We start from the raw sequence: 25,598 nt of genomic DNA, 5'->3' as shown, positions 1-25,598 counted from the left end.
AAAATACAGGCCGAAAAAGCGGCATTTGAAAAACTCCCGCCCGCCACCAAACTTAAAGTTATGGGGGATTAGGGCCTAGAGTTAATCAAAATGGTCCGCACGAAAAGTGGCAACCTGAAGAGTACCTTCACGAAGGCCCTGAGGGAAGGAGAAGCGAAGGTTGCGGAGTCTGTCCTAGGCCTCGCGACTCTCAGAGAGGAGACAATAAGGTTGGAGGCTGAAAACCTTCGCCTCCGGGAGGAACTTTCACGACTGCAGGAGAAGGCGAGTCTGGTACATGATACTCCATCAAGACCCCCTCCCCTGGTCGGTGAAACGAACAGAGCTCCAACACCAAAAAGCGGATCTGAAGAGTTGTCAGTCTCAATACTGCGGACCATGTTCGAGGAGTTCTCTCGCTCCATCATGGAAAGGACCTCGAACATGGTCAACACACGCATCGAGGGACTGCAGGGACGCTTGCTCCCAGAAAAGAGGCTCCGTCCGCCGCTCGCAGCGGATCAAAGGAATAACGCAGCTGGTACTCGCCTTACTGAGGATTGGCCCACCCTCCCACAGGCTGGCCCCCCCCGGCAATCGGCGACTCCAGCTCGGGCGACGACAGCTAGAGCAGCAGCGGCTCCATCACCAGCAGCAGCACCTGAAAACGCCAGGAAGGGAAAGAAGAAGATCCAAAAAGAGAAGCCGGCAGAACAACCGCCGGTCTCATCAGCTGCTGCTGTTCCCGGCCCCTCGACGGAAAGAGAGGGCTGGAGTACGGTGGTTTGAAAGAAAGGAAGGAGGAAAACTCAACCGGACGCGACAAACTCGGCTAAGACACAACTGGATACGACGAAGGCAGGGACTAAGGGGCCTCCAAAGCTTTCCGAAGACCGAATCCCAGGAGCAGGCCGAGGAGGAGGAGAAACGTCGCTCCCACTGCGGCCGCGGTAGTCGTCACGCTACAGCACGACGCAGTGGAACGTGGCGCTAGCTACAAAGACGTCATTGAAAAGGCCCGCCAACAAATCAACCTGGCGGACCTGGGTCTGACAGAGGGCGTCCAATGCAGGCATACAGCCACAGGAGCCCGAATAATGGAACTCCCGAGCACCGCAACCAGTGAGATGGCTGACCGCTTTGCGGAGAGGCTGCGCAGTGTCTTGGCAGGAATAGCCAGAGTCGCCAGACCGGTAAAATGCTTTGACGTACGCATTTCTGGTCTGGACGACTCCGTAACGAAGGAGGATGTAATAGCTGCGGTTATTACAAGTACGACTTGCTCCCCGGAACACGTAAAGGGGGGCGACATCCGCGCCGGTCCCGGAGGAACCGGCACTATGTGGGTGCAGTGTCCCGTAGCTGCCGCCAACACCCTGGTGGCTGCGGGCCACCTTCTCGTTGGCTGGAGCTCGGCGCGAGTTCAGCTATTAGAACCGCGTATTATGAAATGTTACCGTTGCCTGGAGGTGGGTCATACAGCGCGGCGATGTGAATCAGAGGTGGACAGGGGCCAGCTATGCTACCGGTGCGGTCAGGCCTCCGACTGCCGTGCGAAGCCCCATTGCGTTGTCTGCGCAGCGGCGGGTAGAAACTCGAACCACACTGCGGGCGATAAAGGATGTGCCCCTCCGAAGAAAGGGCGTAAAGGAAGAGCAAAGTCTCGAACGACGGGTCGGCCACAGGCCAGACAGGAGGAACTGATGGAGACCAATAATGGCTAGACAACCATCACAGTTTCTCCAGACGAACCTGAACCACTGTGCTGGCGCCCAGGATTTGCTCCTCCAGGTTCTTGCGCAGTGGCAGGTAGATGTCGCAATTGTGGCCGAGCCCTACTATGTCCCCACCCGCACCAACTGGATAGGAGACATGCCGGGTTCCATCGCCATTTACACTTCCGAAGCCGGCCCACCGCTTGTACAGCGGGACAGGGGCCAAGGATTTGTTGCGGTGGACTGGGGGGAGTACACGATCTTCGGCGTTTACTTCTCCCCCAATAAAAACCTCGCCGAATTCGAGGACTTCCTGGGAGAATTGCAGGCGGCAGCTTTGAGAGCGGCTCCTAGGCCCGTTCTTGTCGCCGGCGATTTTAACGCCAAGCATTCCGCCTGGGGGTCTCGCGTGACTGACGCCCGTGGTGACGCCGTGTTGGAGTGGGCCATCATGACTGGTCTCTCGCTTTTAAACCGCGGGAACGCACCTACCTGCGTCCGGCATCAGGGGAGCTCAATCGTCGATCTCTCCTTTGCCAGTCCCGCGGTTGGAGATCTGGTCCATGACTGGAGAGTAGTTGGGGATGTCTAGACGCTGTCAGATCATCAATACATCCGATTTAGCGTCTCCCCCTCAAGTGTAGTACAGGCTGACCTGCGACCACCAGCGAGTGCGCCCCAGTTTCCACGCTAGGCGCTGACGAAGATGGACAACGAGGCGCTCGACGAAGCAGTACTGATTGAGGCGTGGACACCAAAGCCTACAGCTCCCATCGCCGTCAATGAGGAGGCGCTCTGGTTTCGCGGGGCCCTCACCAGGATTTGCGATGCCGCGATGCCCCGTGAGAAGAGCCGCCCAGAGAAAAGACAGGTGTATTGGTGGACGGATGAGATCGCGGAGCTCCGGCACCAATGCATCAGGGCGCGCCGGCCGTACCAGAGGCAGCGAGTGCGCAGGACCAGGAATGAATATCTAGAGAGGAGACTCGAGACAGAGTATAGAGCCGCCAAAAACGCGCTACGCGTGGCCATCAGGATGGCTAAAGAAACTGCTCGGGAGGAGATGCTGGAGGACTTAAATCGGGACCCATGGGTTCGTCCGTACCGTTCAGTGCGGAACAAGTTCGGCCGTGGTCCTCCAGCACTGGAGACATTGCCCCCAGAGCAGCTGCCTGATATCCTGTCGGCGCTTTTCCCAGCTGCGACAAACTTGGAGCCTCTCGAAGATATAGAGCCGGCCACAGGCGAGGAAGTGGCACCTGTATCGGAAAGCGAGATGGAGGCCGCCATTCTCAAACTAAGTGGGCGAAAGACTGCCCCAGGCCCCGATGGGATCCCTGGTCGAGTGTGGGTTAAGTCGATGGGCCCGCTCAAGGACAGAATGAGGGAACTATTTAGTGCATGTTTGGTGCAGGCGGAGTTTCCTGAATGCTGGAAGGAAGGTAGGGTCGTTTTGCTGAGAAAGGAAGGTCGTCCCGCCGACTCCCCGTCGGCCTACAGACCTATCGTCCTACTGGACGAAGCCGGAAAACTCTTGGAGAGGGTGATTGCGTCTAGAGTCATAAAACACCTAGAGCGAGAGGGGCCAAACCTCTCTGAGGCGCAGTATGGCTTCCGGTCGCAACGCTCGACAATAGACGCAATCCTCCAGGTCAAGGAGCATACGGAGGAGCAGATTGCGAATGGCAAAGTAGTGTTGGCGGTGTCTTTTGACATCGCCAATGCCTTCAATACGTTGCCCTTTGATTACGTAGGTATATTGTACAGACTTTATAGTAGTAGTGAAAAAAGTCGCTTAAAGGAGTGAGCCCATTGAGACGGGCCGTGCCGGGGCTCAGCGTGCCGGGGCTCATCGCAAAAATCCGCCTCCATACAATTTGTATGAAAGCAGATGCGCGTATCGCATACTGTGTCGGGGCGCAGCAGATTTCCGCTTCCATACAAATTGTTTGGAGGCGGATTTTTGCGATGAACCCCGGCACGCTGAGCCCCGGCACGGCCCGTCTCAATGGGCTCACTCCTTAAGCTCTGGTTTCCTCCAAGAGCGGTGCCGTCGTGTGGCGGCCGTGATGCATCGGTAAATGACGTCACTAGAACGTTGTCTATGTGGACGCTATGGCGCGGTTTTCTAGCGAACGGTGTCAATTACCGTTCTCTAGGAAACCGCGCCATGTTGCTTACATGGATAACGTTCTAGTGTCGTCATTCACCGCTGTATTGCGGCCGCTGCTTGGCGGCGCCGCGGCTTTTGGAGGAAACCAGAGCTTTACGAGACAAGGACAAAAATTGCATTGCTGTATCATATTTGTAAACAGCATGCAACATAATCTCATATATGTACTTACTTACTATGTAGGAAAATCTATGATAAATATTCAGAAGTATTTCTTTCTTGTCTATATCTTAATATTCGTATCCCTAGCACGTAACAAAAACCATCTTCATTTTGCATTTTCGTCACCTTTGCACTCTGGAGGTGTAATCTTAGCGAGCAGTATTCCGGGTCATCCGTTTGAGGGCAACCATTCAAAACTCCCCTATGTAAGTACAGTTGACGGAAAAAACACGTAGGTAATAGAAAAAAATATAATCGCCTTTACGCTACATCCTCAATACGGTAGATTAACAAACAAAAAATAAAGGTACAACTAGTATTAATACATAAAGGTTATATAGTACATACTAATATAATACTACTACTACGGTTTTTACTTATATGTCATTCAAATCCGTCCAGCCCTTTAAAAGAACTTTGATAGTACCATACAAAAGAAGATTAGATTACATATTTCAAGCCTAACAATTTATAATAGCAATCAATTAGTAAAACGAACCAAACACTTCTTTAACAACAGGAAAATCAATGAGGAATATTTTCACGCTTGGAAATGAAGGAATTGGAAAAACGCGATGGAGCTGAACAACGCATTACACTCCCGTTTGTAACACATCTGGCGCCGTTTATTTTTTGCATTGGCTTAAGCCTTAATCCGGGTATTGAACCCTCGTAAACAAAAAAATAGGCTAAGTACGAGTCGGACGAGCAAATTGAGTGTTCCGTACGTAAATATTTTTATAATCTGATATTACTACTTGTATTTTTACAATTTCTTAACTGTGCTATAAAACGTTGTTTTGCAACGTATTTTTCATGTTTCAAAGATTTTATAGGATGTAATATTTTTGATTACTTTGAGTGATACAAAATTTTCTGGTACTTTTTGGATACGTTGGCTCATAATTTTTTTTTTTAAACTTTTACGGGACATGAATATCGTAATACGGACAGTACTTGACATAAGTTTTAGCTAATGCGTTTCTAAAGAGTATTGATAGACAACCACGGATAACACGTTATCCTATTAGGGTTCCGGTTTTCCATTCAGATACGGAACCCTAAAAGCCATGTTATTGAAAGCGTCCAATTAGTACCGATAATTAAGTGCCCTGTTCTGATATGAATAAAAAATATTTCCCACATTATTATGTACGTAATTAATTATATTTTCCTTACGCACCGTAATAATATTAAGTAAAATAATCGGTTTAATTTTTTCCATATTGTTATGTAATTTATTTTGTAATTATCTTCTGCTACAATTACAGTGAAACCCTTAAATACTGCAGCGTTAGGCATTTAGGTATAGTATTGCATAAATCATGAGAATCTCAACCAGATGGCAAGGATCTCCAAGAAAAATACTTATTGTAAAATGTCTCTATCTCTAAGCTAGTCAGGTTATAAACTTTAACATTTATAATTAGCTTTGGTGTTTATAAGTGTTAGTGTCTAAACACACTATGCCGAAAAAACGCGGCCGAAGTTCGGCATGATTACGCCTGCAATGTATTTTAAATTGCTGATGACACACCATGCCGTATTCAATGGCGTAGCGCATAACGCATTACTAGCGTAATCATACCGAACGAAATGTGTGTTTTCGGCGTAGTGTGTTTAAACACTTAGTTTAGATTTAACGATTGAAGCCGCAGGGTTACGAATTTAAAGGCTAATGATATACCATCTGCATCGCACTCTCCTAACACTTATACTTTTGGAAATACGACGCGTCTAGTCGCACGGTCACAAACACCGTGCCGGTCTTCCGAACTGAAACTACGTTAGATAAGTGTTAGGTTTGTTTTCGTTACGAAATTTCTTGATGCGGTCGCCGCGCCTATTATATTAAAGCCCGCCATAAAAGCTATGCAATAGTTTAAAAAGAGAGGCTGGGCTTGTACCACGAAACCGTTTTGAGACAAACAATCGAACGAGAATGCCGCATCCTACTCAAACAAACGTCAATTGACGTTGTTAGAGCAGGACGCGGCATTCTCGTCCGATTCTTTGAGTCTCAAAACGGTTTCCTAGTAGGGCTCCTTAATTAACCAGATTCATGCCAAGGCCCCGTACAACCATCCTGAAATATATTGTGGATTTTAAAACAAGAAATACAGCTTACATTATTTTAATAGTATCACTCCAATGATAGTGACATGATTACGGTAATAATTTACTAATTACCATGTAGCAATCCATAATTTTTCGTATCCTAAAAAAAATATCTGTAAGAATGAAAATATTATGTGGACGCCTGTACCGTCGCGGCTGGTGTGACTACAATATGCAATATCATTTTCATACACAGCTTTATCAGATCAGCTGGAATCAACTGCCTTGTCTCTGCATCGCCTTATTCTGCACATTTTTATTGAAGCTCGAGAATCGCAGCTTGGCGTTTTATAGAAAAGTTTAGAGTCTATTTCTAAGTGTAAATGTTTGCGCTTATTCCGATTAGCTTCATTTGAAACTTAATTTTTATATTTACTATTAAAATTTTAAAAATCAGCAGCCCGATCTCGATAACATTTTTTAAGAGCCTATACTATCTCACTGCTGGGCAAAGGCCTCCCCCAAGATCTTCCATCTGTCTAGCTCCAACGCCACCGCAGGCCAGCCTGGCTTGTAGGCATCCAGTTGTAATCTACTACTAAATCTGTACTTTGTTGTAATCTACGACCAGTACATTATAAAATATGTAGTATATTCACTATTCAGTATTGTGATAGGTTCAGCTAAATAAGATCTGCTCAGCTTGGACAGGATAGAAATTATCATAGAGGAAAATAATACACGGGGCAGAAATTATATTGAACTTTAAACAAATAGAAAATGTGTAATATAGGCCTCTTGGATATCGTTGCTAAGCTACGACAACGCTGCGGGTCGGTTGACGGCGGAAACCACAGACTACTTAGGGATACTACGCGGAAACTCATGGGCGCTTTTCCCATATATGATTTTCATACAAGTCACTGCACTTTTTTGGTAATTGTTTATATTTTTAGCACAATAAAAAGTAATGAGCCAAATTACTATTAAGTTTGTATTTCGAAATATTTCCACAGAGTTTTTCCGCATAAAATCTGTATCGAAAGCTATATTTACTTAAATATACAAGATCATGAAATATTCTTTCAAATTCATTGAATATGATAATTCATTTTTACTGTGTATTTATTTATTTCTGAGATCATCTTATTAGTTATTATTTATTACTAATAACAGGTTGTTTACCTAATTAAAAATTATAGGGCACAAACTAATTCCAAAGCAATCATGTTCATGAGGTCTTCGAAATCCATGATGATGGAGAACGAATCATCCGTGTAAAAGTAATACCACAGACCAGAGTAGGTAATCGACTGTTTGACGTGAAAGTGGAGCTATATATTAATTGGAAAATTAATAAGTACTTGAATAATTCAAAAAAATATATTTTCAGCAACTGTTCAACCGTACATGCAAAATAAAAATGGAAAAAATGAAGATGTGTTTCATTATCAAAGAAAATTTACAATTTACTTATTATAATATATTATATTTACTAAATGACGCCCGCAATTCCGTTTTGCCATAACTCTTTAATTCGGGAACCGTACATTTTCCCGAGACAAAAAGTATCCTATATCCAGTGGCGTAACTATAAGGTGGCAGGGCTGGAAAAATGCCACGCGCCCCCGACCCAAAAGGGCAAATTTTTTTAAGTACCGTACATCAAGGACGTTGAAATAATAGCTATTATTTCAACGTCCTTGCCGTACATATTGTTTTATTAATAACGTGACGATTTTTACTGATAGGGCCCCATCAATTTACCACGGGCCCCGGATCTTATAGTTACGCCACTGCCTATGTCCTTTTTCGGGACTCTTAAGGATATATGGAGCTATCCATGCCAAGTTTCAGCAAAATCTGTTCAGCAGTTTAAGCTTGAAGAGGTAACAGTAAACAGACAGAGACACTTTCGCACTTACAATATTATTAGTAAATTGGTAATATCAGTAATTAGTATATATAAATAGTAATATTATTAATGCGAAAGTGAATATTGAAGAAATAAGTGTTGTTTTGAAATATTGAACCGACAATAATTTTATTTTTAAATATTACGTTATTTTTTATTATATCGTTTTTTTAATTACAATATATTATTATACGTAATAAAATAATGTTAATAAAAGTAACTTGTACGTGATAATTTAGAAATATTCATGCGAGATCTAGATTTAAGCATGATTAATAATCGGCATGTTGATTTCGATACGTTTCCCAATTCCGTCTCAGAAACGAATAAAATATTAATTCACGATTCCGAGATTGGGAATTTTTGCACCCTACAACACAACAGTACCTCGTACCGCCCATATTTTCATTTTTCAGAGCACTTTTTAACGTTTTCAACGTGTTTTCATGTTTAACTAGTAAACCGTATTTCACAGCTGATCGCACTCTGACACCCACGTGTTGCCTGAATCTGCCACTCGCCGCGCCACTAGAGATATCCAAGAGGCCTATTATGTAGGAAGCAAAATAATAGATCCTAAGAGACAATGTCAGATAGCATTATTAAGAGCCCCGGAGACGATCAAACGGTTTGATTCAAACCTTACGTGTTTGATGCAACCGTTTGATGTCGGTTTGAACGGTTTGTCAAACGACACTGCGCAGTTTCATTCAATACGCGCTGTCGAGTACACGTCTTGTGATGCAGAAGATGCTCTAGATTCTAGAACGAGGATCGCGATTTTCTTATCTTATGTTTATAACGTTAATGTCCTCTGTCAGAAGAGACAAAACCCTCCCTCTTAAAAGGCCTGCAACGCACCTGCAGCTCTTCTGATGCTGCGAGTGTCTATGGGCGACGGAAGTTGCTTTCCATCAGGTGACCCGTTTGCTCGTTTGCCCCCTAATTTCATAAAAAAAAGACTGGTCCAAAGAATGGTATGGACTATGGACTAACATAATATCGTTTTACCCACGAACATCTACGAAAGTGCTAGACACTACAGCTTCTTTCTTCTTTTCTTCTTCATAATCCAGCACTAAACTAAGCCGGGTTTGATCAAACCTTCAAACGCGTCGGAACACGATCAAACGGCGCGTCAAACACAACGAAAATATGAAATTTCATCAAACAAGCTTCAAACACGTAAATGTTTGACAAACCGTTCAAACTAGCTTTGTAAACGATCAAATTGTTTTGAGTCAAACCAAAATTTACGTGTTTGAGTCAAACCGTTTGATCGTCTTCGGGGCCCTTTAGACAAGTAAAAAAATTACAGACATTCTCAATTTAAATATAAAGTATTTATGTAGCGTTCATCACAAGTATATTCTTCGAAACGTTCGCTCCCATAATGTCGAAGTAAACACTGTATCAAAGGGAACATTTATTTCCGTTCATCGGTGTAAAAATTCCGCGGAGTCTCCGTCAACAAACTCGATGCTGTCGGAATACAAATGCAAACTTAACTCGACACTGAAATTCAAATTACTGATTTACATTGTGGTTTCACCTTTTTCATCATCATTTGCTTGAAATGGAGGTTATAATATTATTTAGTAAGGTCTGGTTTCTGAGGTTTTAACCAGAGTTTATCTACTCATCAGCGCTTTGGATTGGCTAACGTCGAAAGTCAAAACGTGTACCACTCAATATAAATATTTCTATTGCTGAATGCAATAATAATATTTCGGATAAGTAATATAACCACAATGAAAATCCACACTTACTTACCTATAATGAAATACATTATAAATGCTACACAATGTGTCAGTATGTCTGTTGCCTCTTCACGCCCAAACCGCCAAACCGATTTTGCTGAAATTTAGTATGGAGATCCTTTGAATTCCGGTAAAGGAATATAGGAAGGAATGTGGTTTCCGCGCGATAAAAGAATTTTGTTGAAACGGAGTTGCGAGCGTCATCTAGTATAATATTATACAGTAGCCTACAGTAGCATTTTTAAACGTGTCGTCGTGCTCTAGCAATAAAATTCATGCAATACAAATTTTAAATTGTTCTGCATTCTAAAGCTATTCTGATTCCTGCTAGGTTAACGTTTTTACCATTTAGTTAATCAAAAACCAATTTTAAACAGGGTAAAAATGTCCAATTTCTGAGTTATGTTATAGCAAGATAAAGTGCGTCCGTCCTCGCGGAAACCATACATTTTTCCGAGACAAAAAGTATCCTATGTCCTTTCTCGGGACTCAAATTAGTATCTCCATACCACAGCAAAATCGGTCGAGTGGAGTTAACAGACAAACAGACTGACAGATACACTTTTGTATTTAATAATATGGAAGTATAGCTGCTATCTCAGTAAGAGGTCGGAAGATTACAATGAAAATTCGGGTTTGAATAAAATATGAAATTTCGTTGAATGTTAACAAAAGTTTGGTTTATCAATCATAATTTACAAGTCCCCCGGCGTCATGGCCGTCAACTTGAGCCATGATAATTACTTTCGAAAGCTCTTCCTCGAAGAAGATTCTTAAAAGTGCAGAAAATTATAGAAAAATAGGAGGAAAAGAGACTTTTATTAGCTTACTTTATTAGGTGAACAAAGTGTGGTATTATATTTTTTTTTGAGTTCTTGGAGTTATAAAATACTAAGGTTCTAAAGAAAGTTCATATTTTTTAAATTTGTATCAAATCCTTTGCCCCCTTATTTTCATTTTATATAATATATTATTATTACTAAACGGGTATTTTTTATGGGGCCTTTAGTGTTCCTCCGTATAATGTACAGAAAAAATCCTACATTTATTTACCTTAAGTATGACCTATTTTTACATAGTTTTATTAAATTGTGCTGCTGATTCGTTTGCGCAGAGAATTATTCATGGGACAGAAGTCCATTTTTCCTAAATAAAAACTTTCTTATTACCTTTCCCGATGTTCCAAGAATCTCCATGCCAAACATATAAATAAGTTCAGCGATGTAAGAGGATAGCAAAAATAATTTCGCCTGTTGGATTTTTATATCCTTCAGTAAAGAAAACTAATCAGGTTATCTAAAATTAGAGATGTGCCGACTTGTCGGTAAAGCCGACTATCCGGCCAATGTTGTAGTCGGCGACTAGTCGGCGAATAGTCGGCAAAAAGCGCCGACTATCCGGCTTATTACTTTTTTTAATTTTTGCTATAACTATTGAAATTACGGTACTTATAGAAAAACCTTGATTACTTATAATGTGGTCATATCACACTTCTTAGGTCTTATCTACACATTTTAAAATTAAATGAAGTGTTCCTGAAGTTACCCGTATAGTAAAAAATATTTTTAATATAGTTTTTAGCAACAAATTAGGTAGGTATGTATTATTAGATCAAGATTGCATGTAGGTAAGTATATGAAATATTTCCTCAAAACCATTATTTGTATTATTAATAAAAGTAACGTACGCGAAGTAAACATAACAAGATGAACGATTCGTCACCTTGAACCCGCGAATCAGCAGTAAATAATTATTTACTACCGATTATAATCGGCCAAGTGCGAGTCGAACTCGCGCACGAAGGGTTCCGTACCGTTATAGAGCGAAAATAAGGAGAAAATTGTGTTTTTTGTATAGGAGCCCTCCTTAAGAGGAGTCCACACCGCCCTTTTTTCCATACAAACGTTGTCCCCTGTTTCCTCCCTGGATAATGCTAGTAGAGTTATAATTTTTTTCCTGAATATCTACGACCACTAATACAATGTCCCTATGTTTTCTTTTTTTTCATAATTTAATTATTAAATAAGATATGAACGTTCAAAAACCCAAAAAAATGGCCAGATTTTCCGCTGTGTTCAAACGTCCAGAAAACAGATTTGGCTTGATTATACAAAAAAAGCAAAACATAGGAACACAGCTCAATCCTTTTTTTAATCTTTAATGAAAAAACTACTTAAATCGGTTAAGTTTTGGAGAAGGAATCAGGGGACAACGAATCGTTGATTTTCTGGATTTTCTGCAGTTGTCTCTATCGCATTCTGCGGTATAGGCTTGAGGTAAGGGAGACAGCTATAGACAAGGGAGACAGATATATTACATGTACTTTTTTTCATTTCTCTAGCCCCTGGTGTATCCTCTTAATTATTTATTTTATTTTAATTTTACAATTTTAATATTAAAGTACACATACAATTGAGGATTTTGTGTAAATTTCAAGTGTCTATAATGTGTTGCCATTATGGATTACGAGCCAAAAAGACCAAAAAATAACGTTTGTTGTATGGGAGCCCCCCTTAAATATAATTAACTTTATTTTGTGTTTAGTATTTGTTGTTATAGCGGCACCAGAAATAAATCTGTGAAAATTTCAGAAGTCTCTATTCTGTACCTCAAGAACCGCTATAGCTAGCTATAGCGGTTCTTGTATTACAGCCTGGAGACAGACAGACATACGGACAGACAGACGGACAGTCATCGAAGTCTCAGTAAAGGGTTCCGTTTTTACCCTTTGGGTACGGAACCCTAAAAAAGTGGTACAGAAACTTCGATTCGAAACCATGATCGGCTTGGCCGACTAGTCGGACGATTAGTCGGCTTCTTTGCAGCCGACTAATCGGCTAGTCGGCTCGTCGGCCAAAGTCATGATCGGCACATCCCCAATCTAAATGTTTAAGAATCTAAGTATAAAAATTCTTCTCCATTCTCAATACTTACTTTAATATCTACCGAGTAAAATCGTCTCATAAAATAATTGGACACGAATCGATTACAATGTCCCTGGAATCGACGAATCTTCATCCATTATCGGGATTAAGGCGACCAAGCTCTGGAAAATTAGGTTCTACACACAGTAATAGAGATAAGAGATAAATTAAATGTAACTGTAAGTATAAAAGAAATACTGACTTGTAATGTAGTTAGGGTCACCCGTTTTAATTAACTGTAAATTAAAAAATATATATGACGAATAAAGAAACATAATCGGCCAAGTGCGAGTCGGACTATATCGGTTCTTGAGTTACAGCCTGGAGACAGACGGACAGACGAACAGACATCGAAGTCTCAGTAATAGGGTCCCGTTTTTACCTTTTGGGTACGGAACCCTAAAAAAGAAGTTATGATGAATTATCTACAACTAGGTGATGCCCACTATGTTGCGCCAAAGTTACCTCCGCCCAAACCGGGGAACTAATTTTCCTGAAATTGGGTATTGAGATACTTTGAGTCCCGGAAGAGGACTTTGCATCCTAGAAAAATGTACGGTTCTTGCGCGATAAACGAATTTTGTCGCAACGGAGATGCGGGCATTATCTAGTTTGAAAAAATATGTTTGTCATTCTTTGATAACTCAAATTTAAAAGCAGAGTATCAACTACGGCTTAAACCATAAAGTTAATATACCTAGCGGAATAGGGCAACAATCTCGAGCTGTCAATCGAAACCGAAATTGGTTACATACATGTGTAAAAATATGTGTACGAATACACTTACACAAGCATTGGACATGAATTCTATGAGATTAAATTGTCAACGTACCGATAAGTGACGACTGGACGTCAAAAAAGAGTTCTTCTGTCATGTATCGCACGTCTCTTTTTACCACGCAGTGTTACTGATAGTGACATCTCGCTTGCTCACGCCTTTGTTTCTCCATTCCGCTAGGTAGATTAACTTTATGGCTTAAACAGACTACTTTATAGAGAAATAGCTTAGAATTTCATAGCTTCTAGTGTAGCGAAGCGCTACCGACGTTAAAACATCGTCGGCATTATGTAGATGAAATGTCTGGTTGTTTTCGATTGATCGAGCGATTCCTCGGATATCGGAGCTCGCCTTCAGACCAATTCCGTTTGAATATTTTTATGATTACTCGTGGCAGGCCTGTCCCACTCGCGAGAATAGGTATCGGCTCCAACGATTTTCATGAAATTTAGTATATAGGGGGTTTCGGAGGCGAAAAATCGATCTAGCTAGGAATCATTTTTAGAAAATGTCATTAAATTCGTGTTTCATCGAATACCGAGCGAAGCTCGGTCAAATAGCTAGTACTTCTTAACGCGAGCAAAGCCGCGGGCAAAAGCTAGTACTCTATAATATTATACTCTCTTGTTTTCTTTCACTTTCTTACGGTTCATAGAAAAAACATATTATAGAGGGTTGTCCAGGAGCGTGCAAAATGTGTTTTTCTTTTTCTCACACGCTCGAATATTATATTGATGCAATCCTATAAACACCATAAAGTTAATATACCTAGCGGAATAGAGCAACAATAATAATAATAATATCTATGGACGCTTCACACCACGTCAGTCTGGCCCCGTGCTAAGTACCTAAAGGACTTGTGTTACAGGTACCAGACAACGGAAATATATTTAATACTTTTATACTATACATATATTTAAGATTTTTATTATATCATACACATATTTAATACACATCCAGACCCGGGAACATTGAAAACTTTTTGTTCCGTCGGCGGGATTCGAACCCGCGACCCCCGGCTTGAGCTACCGACGCGCTCACCACTGAGTCACAGAGGTCAATCTCGAGCTGTCAAACGAAACCAAAATTGGTTTCATCTGTGTGTAAAAATATGTGTACGTATACACTTACACAATCATAATTGAACATGATTTCTATGAGATTAAATTGTCAACGTGCGGCAAGTGCCGACTGGACGTCAAAAAAAGAGTGCTGCTGTCATGACGTATCACACGTCTCTTTTTACCACGCAGTGTTACTGATAGTGACATCTCGCTTGCTCAGGCCTTTGTTTCTCTATTCCGCTAGGTATATTAACTTTATGATAAAAAGTAAAAACGCAATAGCATAATGTGAGAATAAGAAGTTATGCAAGCTGTAGAGCCTGTTTTTAGCTTAGATATCTGTTAATTTATACAGTTTCGCAAAGTTTCAAAACTAAACTCCAGCTAACGGCAAAGCCGTGCAAAGTCTGCGCGCTGCAAAATAGCAATACATATCTAAACAAAGTGCTTCATGGACCTGAATATATAGCGTATAAATGGGTTATTACATAAGGTGACGAGCGCGCCATTCTAGCTCGTATACACTAGCATACACGACCCAGTTTCGCGTGAAATAATTCGCATACGTTATTGGCGAACATATCGTTTGCGGGCAGAAATAATTATGTGTGGAATTCATGCAGACAATGGGACGAGGAACGACAAAATTGGACCTGATTATAGTGACGAAATATTACACACTATTCCCTTACAATCATGCTAACCTTATTTTATACCTAAAAAATACATACTAATATAATCCGAGAGCGCGGGAGAGCCATGCTTCGTCACGAATGGGCCGGCTCGACCGAAGAAATACCACGTTCTCACAGAAAACCGGCGTTGCGTTGCGTTTCGCTGAGTGAGTGAGTTTACCGGAGGCCCAATCCCCTACCCTATTCCCTTCCCTACCCTCCCCTATCCCCTTCCTTTCCCTTTTCTACCCTCCCCTATTGCCCTATTCCCTCTTAAAAGGCCGGCAACGCACTTGCAGCTCTTCTGATACTGCGAGTGTCTATGAGCGACGGAAGTTGCTTTTCATTAGGTGACCCGTTTGCTCGTTTCCCCTTTTATTTCATAAAAAAAATAAAAAATGCGAAAGTGTGTCTGTCTGCCTGCTACAGTCTTTTTTTTTCTTTGTCTTTGCTAAACCGCTGAACCGATTTTGCTAAAATTTCGTATAGAGATTTGAGTCCCGGGAAAGGACATAGGATACTTTTTATCCCGGAAAAATGTGCGGATCCCGCCCGATTACAAATTTTGGCGCAAAGGGGGTTGTGGGCGTCATCTAGTACTTATTAAAAATACAGAGTACACGTAGAAATACTGATATGGGTTATTTGCTTGATGTTTATGACCCTATGTATCCACACTCTTCTATAAGATTGACCTTTGCTTGAAACATAATATATCGCGTTTCAAGTGACTTTGATAGGAAGGAGATGGCGATATTTTCGCTTTTGAATCAATGTGACAGCAAACGATAGAGGTCAATGGCCAAATTTGGCCGAAAAATTGTGTTCGGTGACCGGGCTATACAAAAAAATTGTGGTAGATTTCTCTGCATAGCAAACGTACTGGATCTGGATGCAGGATAGCTGTTGTATTTGCTAGCTTTTTAATATAAATTAAGGCTTAACCTTAAAAAGCGAAAATCCTTCCTCATCATCCTCATCACTTTGAAGAGTGGCAGTCCACCGTGCGTTTCTCGCGTATCTTTCTGCCGCGCACTGTAAAACTCTGAAACGAACTGTCACCGGCAGTATTTCCGGACCTATACGACCTGAGCAATGAGGCGGACAACGCACCTGCAGCTCTTCTAATGTTGCGAGTGTCCATGGGCGACTGTAGTTGCTTTCCGTCAGGTCACCCGTTTGCTCGTTTGCCTTGCATAAAATAAAAACACTGCTCACAGTAACATACTTAAGTAATAATAATATTATGTTATTAGAAACGTCGTAAGTATATTAAATATTGACAAAATATATAATAATAATAATAATAATATCTATGGACGCTTCACACCACGTCAGTCTGGCCCCGTGGTAAGTACCTGAAGGACTTGTGTTACGGGTACCAGACAACGGAAATATATTTAATACTTTTATACTATACATACATTTAAGATTTTTATTATATGATACACATATTTAATACACATCCATGACCCAGGAACTTCGAAAACTGTTTGTTCCGTCGGCGGGATTCGAACCCGCGACCCCCGGCTTGAGCTACCAACGCGCTCACCACTGAGCCACAGAGGTCGTCAAATCAAAATATATGAAATAACTATTAATAAAGCTTTAAGAAGTAAATAATACGGATTTCTCGGTAATATTTGCGGTATAAATTCACTATAAAATAAACAGATTTCCATCAACAAGCTCGCGCCTCCATTTTGAGCACGTCGTTCGTAAAATGTCTGCCGATGACGTCACAAATTGTCCCCTATTCAGTGGCGAAATTACAGGCGTCAACGCGCTCTCACTAATTTCCGTCTATACATTATACAATTATAAGTATAATAATATTTAGAACGTGAGCATTTATATGTAATAATATGTTACCGTTAGAATGCAGAATATGTTAATGTGCTTATTTTACCTAGGTAATCTGCAGATTCTCTGATACCATCCGTTAAAGTGAGAAATTTTCAAATAAAAGGGCTTATTTTTGCACTTGACCTAGTTAGTTTGCATTCTCTTCCTTTGTAAAAGTCCTAAAACTTTGACTTAAACTGTCAACCAAAGACGTTTTTTTTTCTAGTTGATACGATCTTTTATATTTTATTAGTGGAGCAACATTTTACTTCAAATTTAATGAAGCATTCCTTTGTTTTTATCCAAAAAACTATACGAAATAATTCTCTACAACTATGTATGCACGTATTCTCTACAACTATGTAGGCTCGAATGGGCCGGCTCGACCGGAGAAATACCACGTTCTCACAGAAAGCCGGCGTGAAACAGCGCTTGTGCTGTGTTTCGCCGAGTGAGTGAGTTTACCGGAGGCCCAATTCCCTACCCTATTCCCTTCCCTACCCTATTCTTTTCCCTTCCCTTCTGTACTCTCCCCTATTCCCTTCCCTTTTCTTCCTTAACCTCCCCTATTACCCTGTTCCCTCTTAAAAGGCCGGCAACGCACCTGCAGCTCTTCTGATGCTGTGAGTGTCCATGAGCGACGGAAGTTGCTTTCCATCAGATGACTCGTTTGCTCGTTTGCCCCCTTTATTTCATTTTAAAAAATGTAACATGTTTTACATAATTTAATGAGAATAGAATAAACTTTTTGCACTTTATCTGACTCACCCAGATAATCTGCAGAATACCTTGTTAATCTGCAGACAACTGGTTTACGCACATTAACGGTAACATAATATATATGCGACCGCGCGAAGAGGCTTAGCCGCTCCTACCGATAAAATTCTTAGGAAGCAGTTTTAATTAATAGAACCGCCTATTTCAATAATCACAGTGCTTATTTTGCACATTATATAAGCATACCTACGTCATCAAAGTCAGTCATTTATTTAATAAGAGCCTTACAGATTGCACAAACGAAGATGTTGTTGCATCTTGGTTTTTCGGGCGACGAGCCTACATACTCCACAATAATTATCTCATCCTCGAAACTATAATATATCTCTATAACAAAATCATTTTTTTCAAGTTTTAGCATGCAACAGAAAGACGCACTTTCGCATTTATAATATTAGTGTGGACTGTGGACAAGGCAGCTTTCAGAATAAATGCCCTGCAAATTTTTAAAAGTCTCTTTACACGGGGCGGAAATGGTCGCTGTGTTTTTCATGTTTTTCAAGAGGAGACCAAAATTATCCAGCTCCGCTCACACAAGAGCTACTTGAGTATATTTCAGATCGCTGGGCATGTTCAGCCATTTTAATGCCTCATTTACTCGTGTAACAGTAATTTCATAAATACTGACTTGTATTTTTACCGAATTTTCATTCGTTTGAACGTTGAGTTTATCTGTAGTTTATCTTTTCAGCAGCACTTTTAATTGGTTATCGTCATTAGTTTAAATCAATGCTGTTGAATAGTCAAACTCCTGTCAAATAACTTTTAAAAGCAGGGATAAAAGACTCTCTGCTCTTCATCACCGTGAATATAGGTTTCACCAAACCTTTTGAACTTTTGGCTAAGAAGAAACTTGTTTGATTTTATTGAAAAAACTTGTAACTGAAGCTTGTTTCAGGTACACAATTTTACATTTAATTTCAAGTTTTTAGTAATAATAGTTTATGATTATGAATGTGTGGTCGTTAGCGCGTTAGAAATGACCCAATGACGCAGGTGCGCTGCTGGCGCTGCGGTGCGCTGACGTGTGAATATATTACTGCGCCGGTAACTGCTGATAAGTACAGTAGCAAATAAATAGTTGTAGTAAATGCTGACGGGGCCTCACCCCTCATTCTGGGCTGTCCTGCTCTACAACCGAGCTAGGGCAGGCTTGAGCGCTACGAATACTCTGCCACCGAGGAAATTCTACTAACCAAAACCTCAATACCTTAAACACTTAAACTTTTGACGTGGGAGAGTTATGCTACGAATGGGCCGGCTCGACCGGAGAAATACCACGGGCTCACAGAATACCGGCGTGAAACAGCGCTTGCGCTGTGTTTCGCCGAGTGAGCGAGTCCTATTCCCTTCCCTACCCTCCCCTATTACCCTATTCCCTCTTAAAAGGCCGGCAACGCACCTGCAGCTCTTCTTTCATAAAAAAACATACAAAATCAAAGTATCACATGCAACCGAAATCATCAATCAATCAAAACAACATTCAGCGGAATTCAAAGCACGGCAAAAATATGGGAAAACAGTTGACGCTCAAAGCGGTCTGAGTGACGTCATTACTGTGACGTCATTACCGTGATGTCATTAGTGCCGATACTCCAATTAGTCCTGTCTCCGATGATTTTTATCGTGGAGCACCTACTTATTGATCTGCGGTTCAATACGGTGAGGACTACACTTGATGCGTTGGCATATTTGCACACATTTTTACAATAATGAGGTTGTGCGTATACATTTAATTTAGTGGATGCTGATGGAATGGTCAGAAGTGATAGTTATATCGAAACTGTTGGTGCAATTTATTAAAATTCTTGTAACAAGTACTTCAATAATATGTGGAAATAATCCAAGAATTGTGTGGAAATAATCCAAGAATTGTGTGGAAATAATCCAAGAATAATATTATGTGGAAATTGAGTTTTATTACTGTGAAACGTGAACTTCTACCGAGAACCTACAGATCAGACAGGAAGAGAAGTAGTTATATCCGTTAATAATTCACGATGATCCACGTCGATTGTAGATTTTTCCCAAAACGGTGACGGAAAATGAGAATGACCAGTTACCTTATAATTAAAAAAGATTAAGTTTTTTTTCTGTTTTGTTTCTGTTTACGCCACAGGTACCCATTTTAATCTGACAATAATTTTATTTTTAAAGTTAATTTTTTTTTTTAATATATTTAAGAGCTTTGTAGGAGCACTATCCTCAAAATAACTCGATCCTTAGCACGATTTCGCACTAAAGTATAGTGCGAAATCGTGCTAAGACATTAAAATTTTATAGATCCTTAATCTTGGAATCACTATCAAGTTTCCCGGTAGCTATTAAAACCTTTTTTGTGAATAAAAACAAAAGATGTTTTTTTATGATAAAAACAAAACGGGTTCTGTAGTATTTTAGGTTCTTGTGTAAAGAAGTGGATTTTTTCACAAAGTTGGAAAAATTGCAATGAACTGGACTAAGAGTAGTCTGCTTAATCGTCCCACAAATTCCTACTAGAACGAGATGACAATTTTTGATGTTTTGGTGAAAACAAACACTAACTCCCATTCATGACAACTTTTAGGGCCTGTTTCACCACTTTCTGATAAAGTGCTGAATAGGCTAGTCACAACTTTTTTGACAGATTCTCCATAGGTTATCTGTCAAGTTAATTGGTGGATAGCCTATACGTCACTTATCAGGAAGTGGTGAAACAGGCCCTTAATGTTCTAACATCGGTCGTTAAGAAATCTTACAAATATATTTTAGGGGTTACTTTATCCCCATAGATTTATATGCCTAACTTCATTGTCTATCAATAATGTTAACGATATTGTGTAACATTGATTATTATAATTATTTTTATTCTCCTGGCGATCAACTAATAACCAGCAATCTAAGTACTAAATATGTGGCTTCCCAAAGTTACATGTTCAGTCATTGCCAGAAAGTTAGGAATCCACTCCCGGGTCCCTAACGTTTATTACTCTGTAGTTTGAACTCTAGAGAGTATTGTCCGAAGACGTAACGGTTTTGACTTTAATGCGGGGTTTACACGGGTGACTATAGCCGAATGATTTACGCTGCACGGCGAAAATCGACTGTCTAAATGGCAATTCGGCTACGCCGCATGCGGCTCAAACCGCATGCCCGAAAAGTAGACTGCCAACCAACTATTGCCGCGCGGCCATTAGCTATATGTCCACACTGTGCACTTTCATCTTCAATTTTCGTCATCAACTTTCATATTGGCGCATTCAACAATTGAATGCGTCAAGGAACGCATCACCAATATTGTAATTTTTGAAGTTTTGGATACGGTCAGAGGGCATGCGTCGCGGGCTTGCCTCACGTTCGCTCTTGACTACGCTATAACGCATGTCCTTGACGAACAGAAAAAGGCACAGTGTGGACAAAGCTATTGGCCGCATGCAGCTGGTGACTAAAATCGACCGTGCAAACGCTCAGTCGCAGGCGACTGCTTGCTGCGGATACACAGTTTGTCTGCACTTTAGCCTCATATCTATACATATAATAAAACTGTAGAAATGACAATTCTGTACATTAAAGATATCCAAAAAATAATAAGCGGGGGCTGTTACTACATCGCTATAGAAGCCAAAACTGTGGTTAGTTTTTTGTCTGTCTGTCTGTATGTTTGTTCCAGAAACACGAAAACTACTGATCCGATTTAAATACGGTTTTCGCAGATATATTTATCTTCTTCCAACTTAACATCTGGTGTATAAATTTTACCCCCTCACCCCTCTAAGGGGACCAAAGAGGGGGTAAAATTTTGTAGCAAACTTTTTTCTTTAATGGACTAACTTCATATTATTAACTGTATTTTCCAATTTAACATCTGGTGTATAAAATGTTTCCCCCCACCCCTTTTATGGGGGCCGAAGAGGGGGTCAGATATTGTATCAAACTTTTTTTTTAACATGGAAACTACTGATCCGATTTTAATATGGTTTTCGCATATATATTTGTCTTCTTCCAACTTCATATCTGGTGTATAAAATTTCCCCCCCCCCCCCCTCAAAGGGGACTAAAGAGGGGGCAGATTTTGTATCAAACTTTTTTCTTTAATAAAGTTACATCATATTATAAACTGTATTTTCCAATTAAATATCTGGTGTAAAAAAAAATCCCCTCACCCCTCTAAGGGGACAAAAGAGGGGGCAAGATTTTGAATAAAACTTTTTTCTTTAACACGAAAACTACTGATCCGATTTGAAAACGGTTTTTGCAGATATATATGCCTTATTCAAACGTAGCATCTGCGTTCAGCCACCCCTCCCGTGTCACCGTGAAAAAGCTCACGATGGCACGGGGGAGGTGCCCAGGGACACGACGTGGACGGACCGGTATCGCCCCCAATTTATTGTAACCTAAACTAAATATAGAGTTTTCGAGTGTCATTGGATTAATATGCGAGATCTTTGCCCCCGGCCTTACTTGGGAGGGGCTGCGCCCCCCCAAACCCGGGGGGGCCTCCTGGTAATGTTGCTAAGCAAAATGGTGTTGCGTCGTTAGTGTTGAGTTTTACTTCTCCTTCTTTAGAATCAAAGTAAGTTATTTATTAAAAGTGAAATTAATCTAACCAAAACTAAACATGCAGATTTTGCGTGTCGTTTGATTAATATGCGGGAGGCTTAGTCGTTAGTGTTGAGTTTTAATTCTTATTCCTTAGGAACAAACCAAGTTATTAATTAATAGTGACACATCTGAAACATACAGATTTCGAGTGTCATTTGATTAATATGAGGGAGGCTTTGCCTGGATATGGACAGACGGACAGTCTGGTATTATATCTTTGTAATCGGGTTCCGTTTTGTACCATTTGAGTAAGAGACCATAAAAAGGAGAGAATTATCCATTTCCGTTATTATACTATGGTAACGCCTACGAAGTCGCGGGAAACAGCTATCCATACTAATATTATAAATGCGAAAGTGTATTTGTTTGTTTGTTTGTCCTTTCTTCGCAGCCTAACTTTTGGCATCGACTTAGTTGAAAGGATGGAAAGTAACATAGGCTACTTTTGGTCTTGGAAATTCATCATGTTTCTAAAGGAGATTTACAAGAATATTCGTATTGTACACGATTTTCGAATTCCACGCGAGCGACGCCGCGGGCAAAAGCTAGTAATATATATAATAGTACTCCGCCTTAGTACCTTTTTCTTTATTTTTTATAATTTCTCAAATAATGGATTGTCGAACGATTTCAATACCTCTACGCAATGCGACTGTTTTACGCGACATTTTCACGCAGAATGAACTAGTCACAAGCGATTTTTGTAGAACTGTGTAAATATAGGGTGGCGATTCGGCTTGGACAGGCGATTCGACTAGTGACTTGCCGCACGACTAAAATCGACCCGTTTAAATCCACCATTAGTGCCTTATCACACTGGCGATTAGCGAGCGACTTGAAAGCGACGCGACTGCGCAGCGTCGTCGCGGCGTGGCGTGGACGTCATTTTGTACACTCGTCTACACAGATTATTATTATATATAGTAGACTCGTCTAGGGCACTCCCTATTCCTACGTCAGAATCCATTTTGCTGCTGAGTGTCCAAAACGCCGAAGGCAAGCAGCGTGCACGCCGCGCAATCGCGGCGTCATCGCGGCGTGTGCGCTGCGCAGTCGCGTCGCTTTCAAATCGCTCACTAATCGCCAGTGTGATAGGGTCCTTAGTATTAGCACATGAGAGAGACCATCTAAACTAAAATTGAGGCCTTTCTGCAAAAAATGTATTGAGATTTGAGAGGTTGTGTACTCACATTCCAGCATAATATGCCGTATGATCAAGAGCTTACTTCTATCATTGCAATGAACATATTCTACGTTTTCACTATGCTCAAAGTACGTTTTATCAAATTGGTTCCAGAGGTCGTAAGGCAAAAAACTAGTGGGGATCATTCTGAACTCCGACTCGACTTGTTCGATCTCTATTTAAACTAATTTAACTGGCTAGTTTTAGAAAGCTGATACATTCTCACAACATAATAATAACCGTGGGAGAGCCATGCTTCGGCACGAATGGGCCGGCTCGACCGAAACAGCGCTTGCGCTGTGTTTCGCCGAGTGATTGAGTTTACCGGAGGCCCAATCCCCTAACCTATTCCCTTTTCCTCCCTACCTTCCCCTGTTCCCTTCCCTTCCCTCCCCTATTACCCCATTTCCCTCTTAAAAGGCCGGCAACGCACTTGCAGCTCTTCTGATGCTGCGAGTGTCCATGGGCGACGGATGTTGCTTTCCATCAGGTGACCCGTTTGCTCGTTTGCCCCCTTATTTCATTAAAAAAAAAAAATCTGATACCCACATGTACAGGGTTTTTTTATATAATAAGGGGGCAAACGAGCAAACGGGTCACCTGATGGAAAGCAACTTCCATCGCCAGACTTTTCATCAGAAGAGCTGCAGGTGCGTTGCCAGCTATTTCAGAGGGAATAGGGTTGAGGAGGGTAGGGAAAGGAATATAGGGATTGGGCCTTCGGTAAACTCACTCACTCGGCGAAACACAGCGCAAGCGCTGTTTCACGCTGGTTTTCTGTGAGCCCGTGATATTTCTCCGGTCGAGCCGGCCCATTAGTGCCAAAGCATGGCTCTCCGACGGTTATTATTATGTTACTATATTTTAGCCTCAGTTTCGACATCTAATTAATCTATCCGCATAGAACATAGCTAACCAGTCTTACACCGTTTTAGCGTACCATAAAGTAATATAATATTTTCAAGAAAATTACTTAATATAATGTAATTTATATGTAGAAAAACATCATCTATTTGTAAGCTGTATCCCCCGAGAGTGCGGGTAGCCATGCTTGTCGCACTAAAAATAGGAAAACTCTCACATTTATTTTTATAGTATTAAAGAATATCATTTCACTTCATGGGCGTATATAAGGGGGGTATCCTGGGGGTTCAGACCCCCCGCCCATTACTATCCATCTCACTTGTCCAATTTCTACAATAATATACTTATAATATGTACCTCGCCGATTAAAATCGGTGCGGTATTTGTATAAAAAACATTTTTGATTTTCTAAACACGTCGCCTATTATATTTGCTGCTGCGGAACCCTTCATGGGCTATTCCAACCCGCACTTGGCCGCTTTTTTGCATTAAGTACCCCCTTCCTTATCAAAGCTATATATACGCCCGTGTTTCACTTTAAACTACCTTTTTTTTTTTAATAAAAAATCGGCCCCTCACGGGCCTCACGGCATAAGCGAGTAATAATTTTGATGTTTTCTTTATCTGTCTGTAGCAATGTAGCTTCTAATCAGATCTACCGATTTTAATTTAGTTTATCGTTTAAAAGCTGTCATTCATGTTATACTCCACTCGGGCTAATTTGTCGCTAGGGGTCATTGACTCCCTGTCAAAAACTTGTCATTTTCCATATAAAACCACGATTGACAATATCTGAAACTTCATTGTCAATCGCGGTTTATTTGGAAAGTGGCAGGTTTTTGACAGGGGGTCAATGACCGCTGGCGACAAGTTAGCCCAAGTGGAGTATAGCTATCTTTGTCATTCGCTGGGGCTACTTGAAATTACGAAAATCATTGTGTACAATTATTATTGGATACCAAAAGGATATGATATAGGTAAGTGACAAACAACAAAGGGACCTTTTGCTCTCGACTTTAACTTTTCATAATATCCTTAACCATTTTATTTAATTAAAATGTATCAACAAATACAGTGAAAGTTTCAATCTCAATTTTATATCCATGGAAAGTTGCGCGAAAATCGTAGTTGGGAAAATAGTCA

The 25,598-nt window shown here is 41.0% G+C and overlaps 1 protein-coding gene and 1 long non-coding RNA gene across 2 annotated transcripts; one reads left to right on the top strand and one right to left on the bottom strand.

Moving 5' to 3' along the window:
- Positions 1-1,695: 1,695 nt before the first annotated feature.
- On the top strand, positions 1,696-2,286 carry LOC121728108. Its single transcript, XM_042116219.1, has one exon. It carries the CDS (start codon positions 1,696-1,698, stop codon positions 2,284-2,286), a length of 591 nt encoding a protein of 196 aa, XP_041972153.1.
- Positions 2,287-4,938: 2,652 nt separating this feature from the next.
- On the bottom strand, positions 4,939-17,244 carry LOC121728454. Its single transcript, XR_006035806.1, has 3 exons — positions 17,192-17,244; positions 8,382-8,389; positions 4,939-4,949 (listed from the first exon to the last, which is right to left on the bottom strand). It is a non-coding gene; the product is annotated as an uncharacterized LOC121728454 (long non-coding RNA).
- Between the last annotated feature and the right edge of the window lie 8,354 nt (positions 17,245-25,598).

Source organism: Aricia agestis, chromosome 6 (assembly GCF_905147365.1).
Source record: "Aricia agestis chromosome 6, ilAriAges1.1, whole genome shotgun sequence".
Taxonomy (NCBI): Eukaryota; Metazoa; Arthropoda; class Insecta; order Lepidoptera; family Lycaenidae; genus Aricia; species Aricia agestis.
Note: the sequence above shows the minus strand (reverse complement) of the source record. Positions and strands in the feature narration are given on the sequence as shown.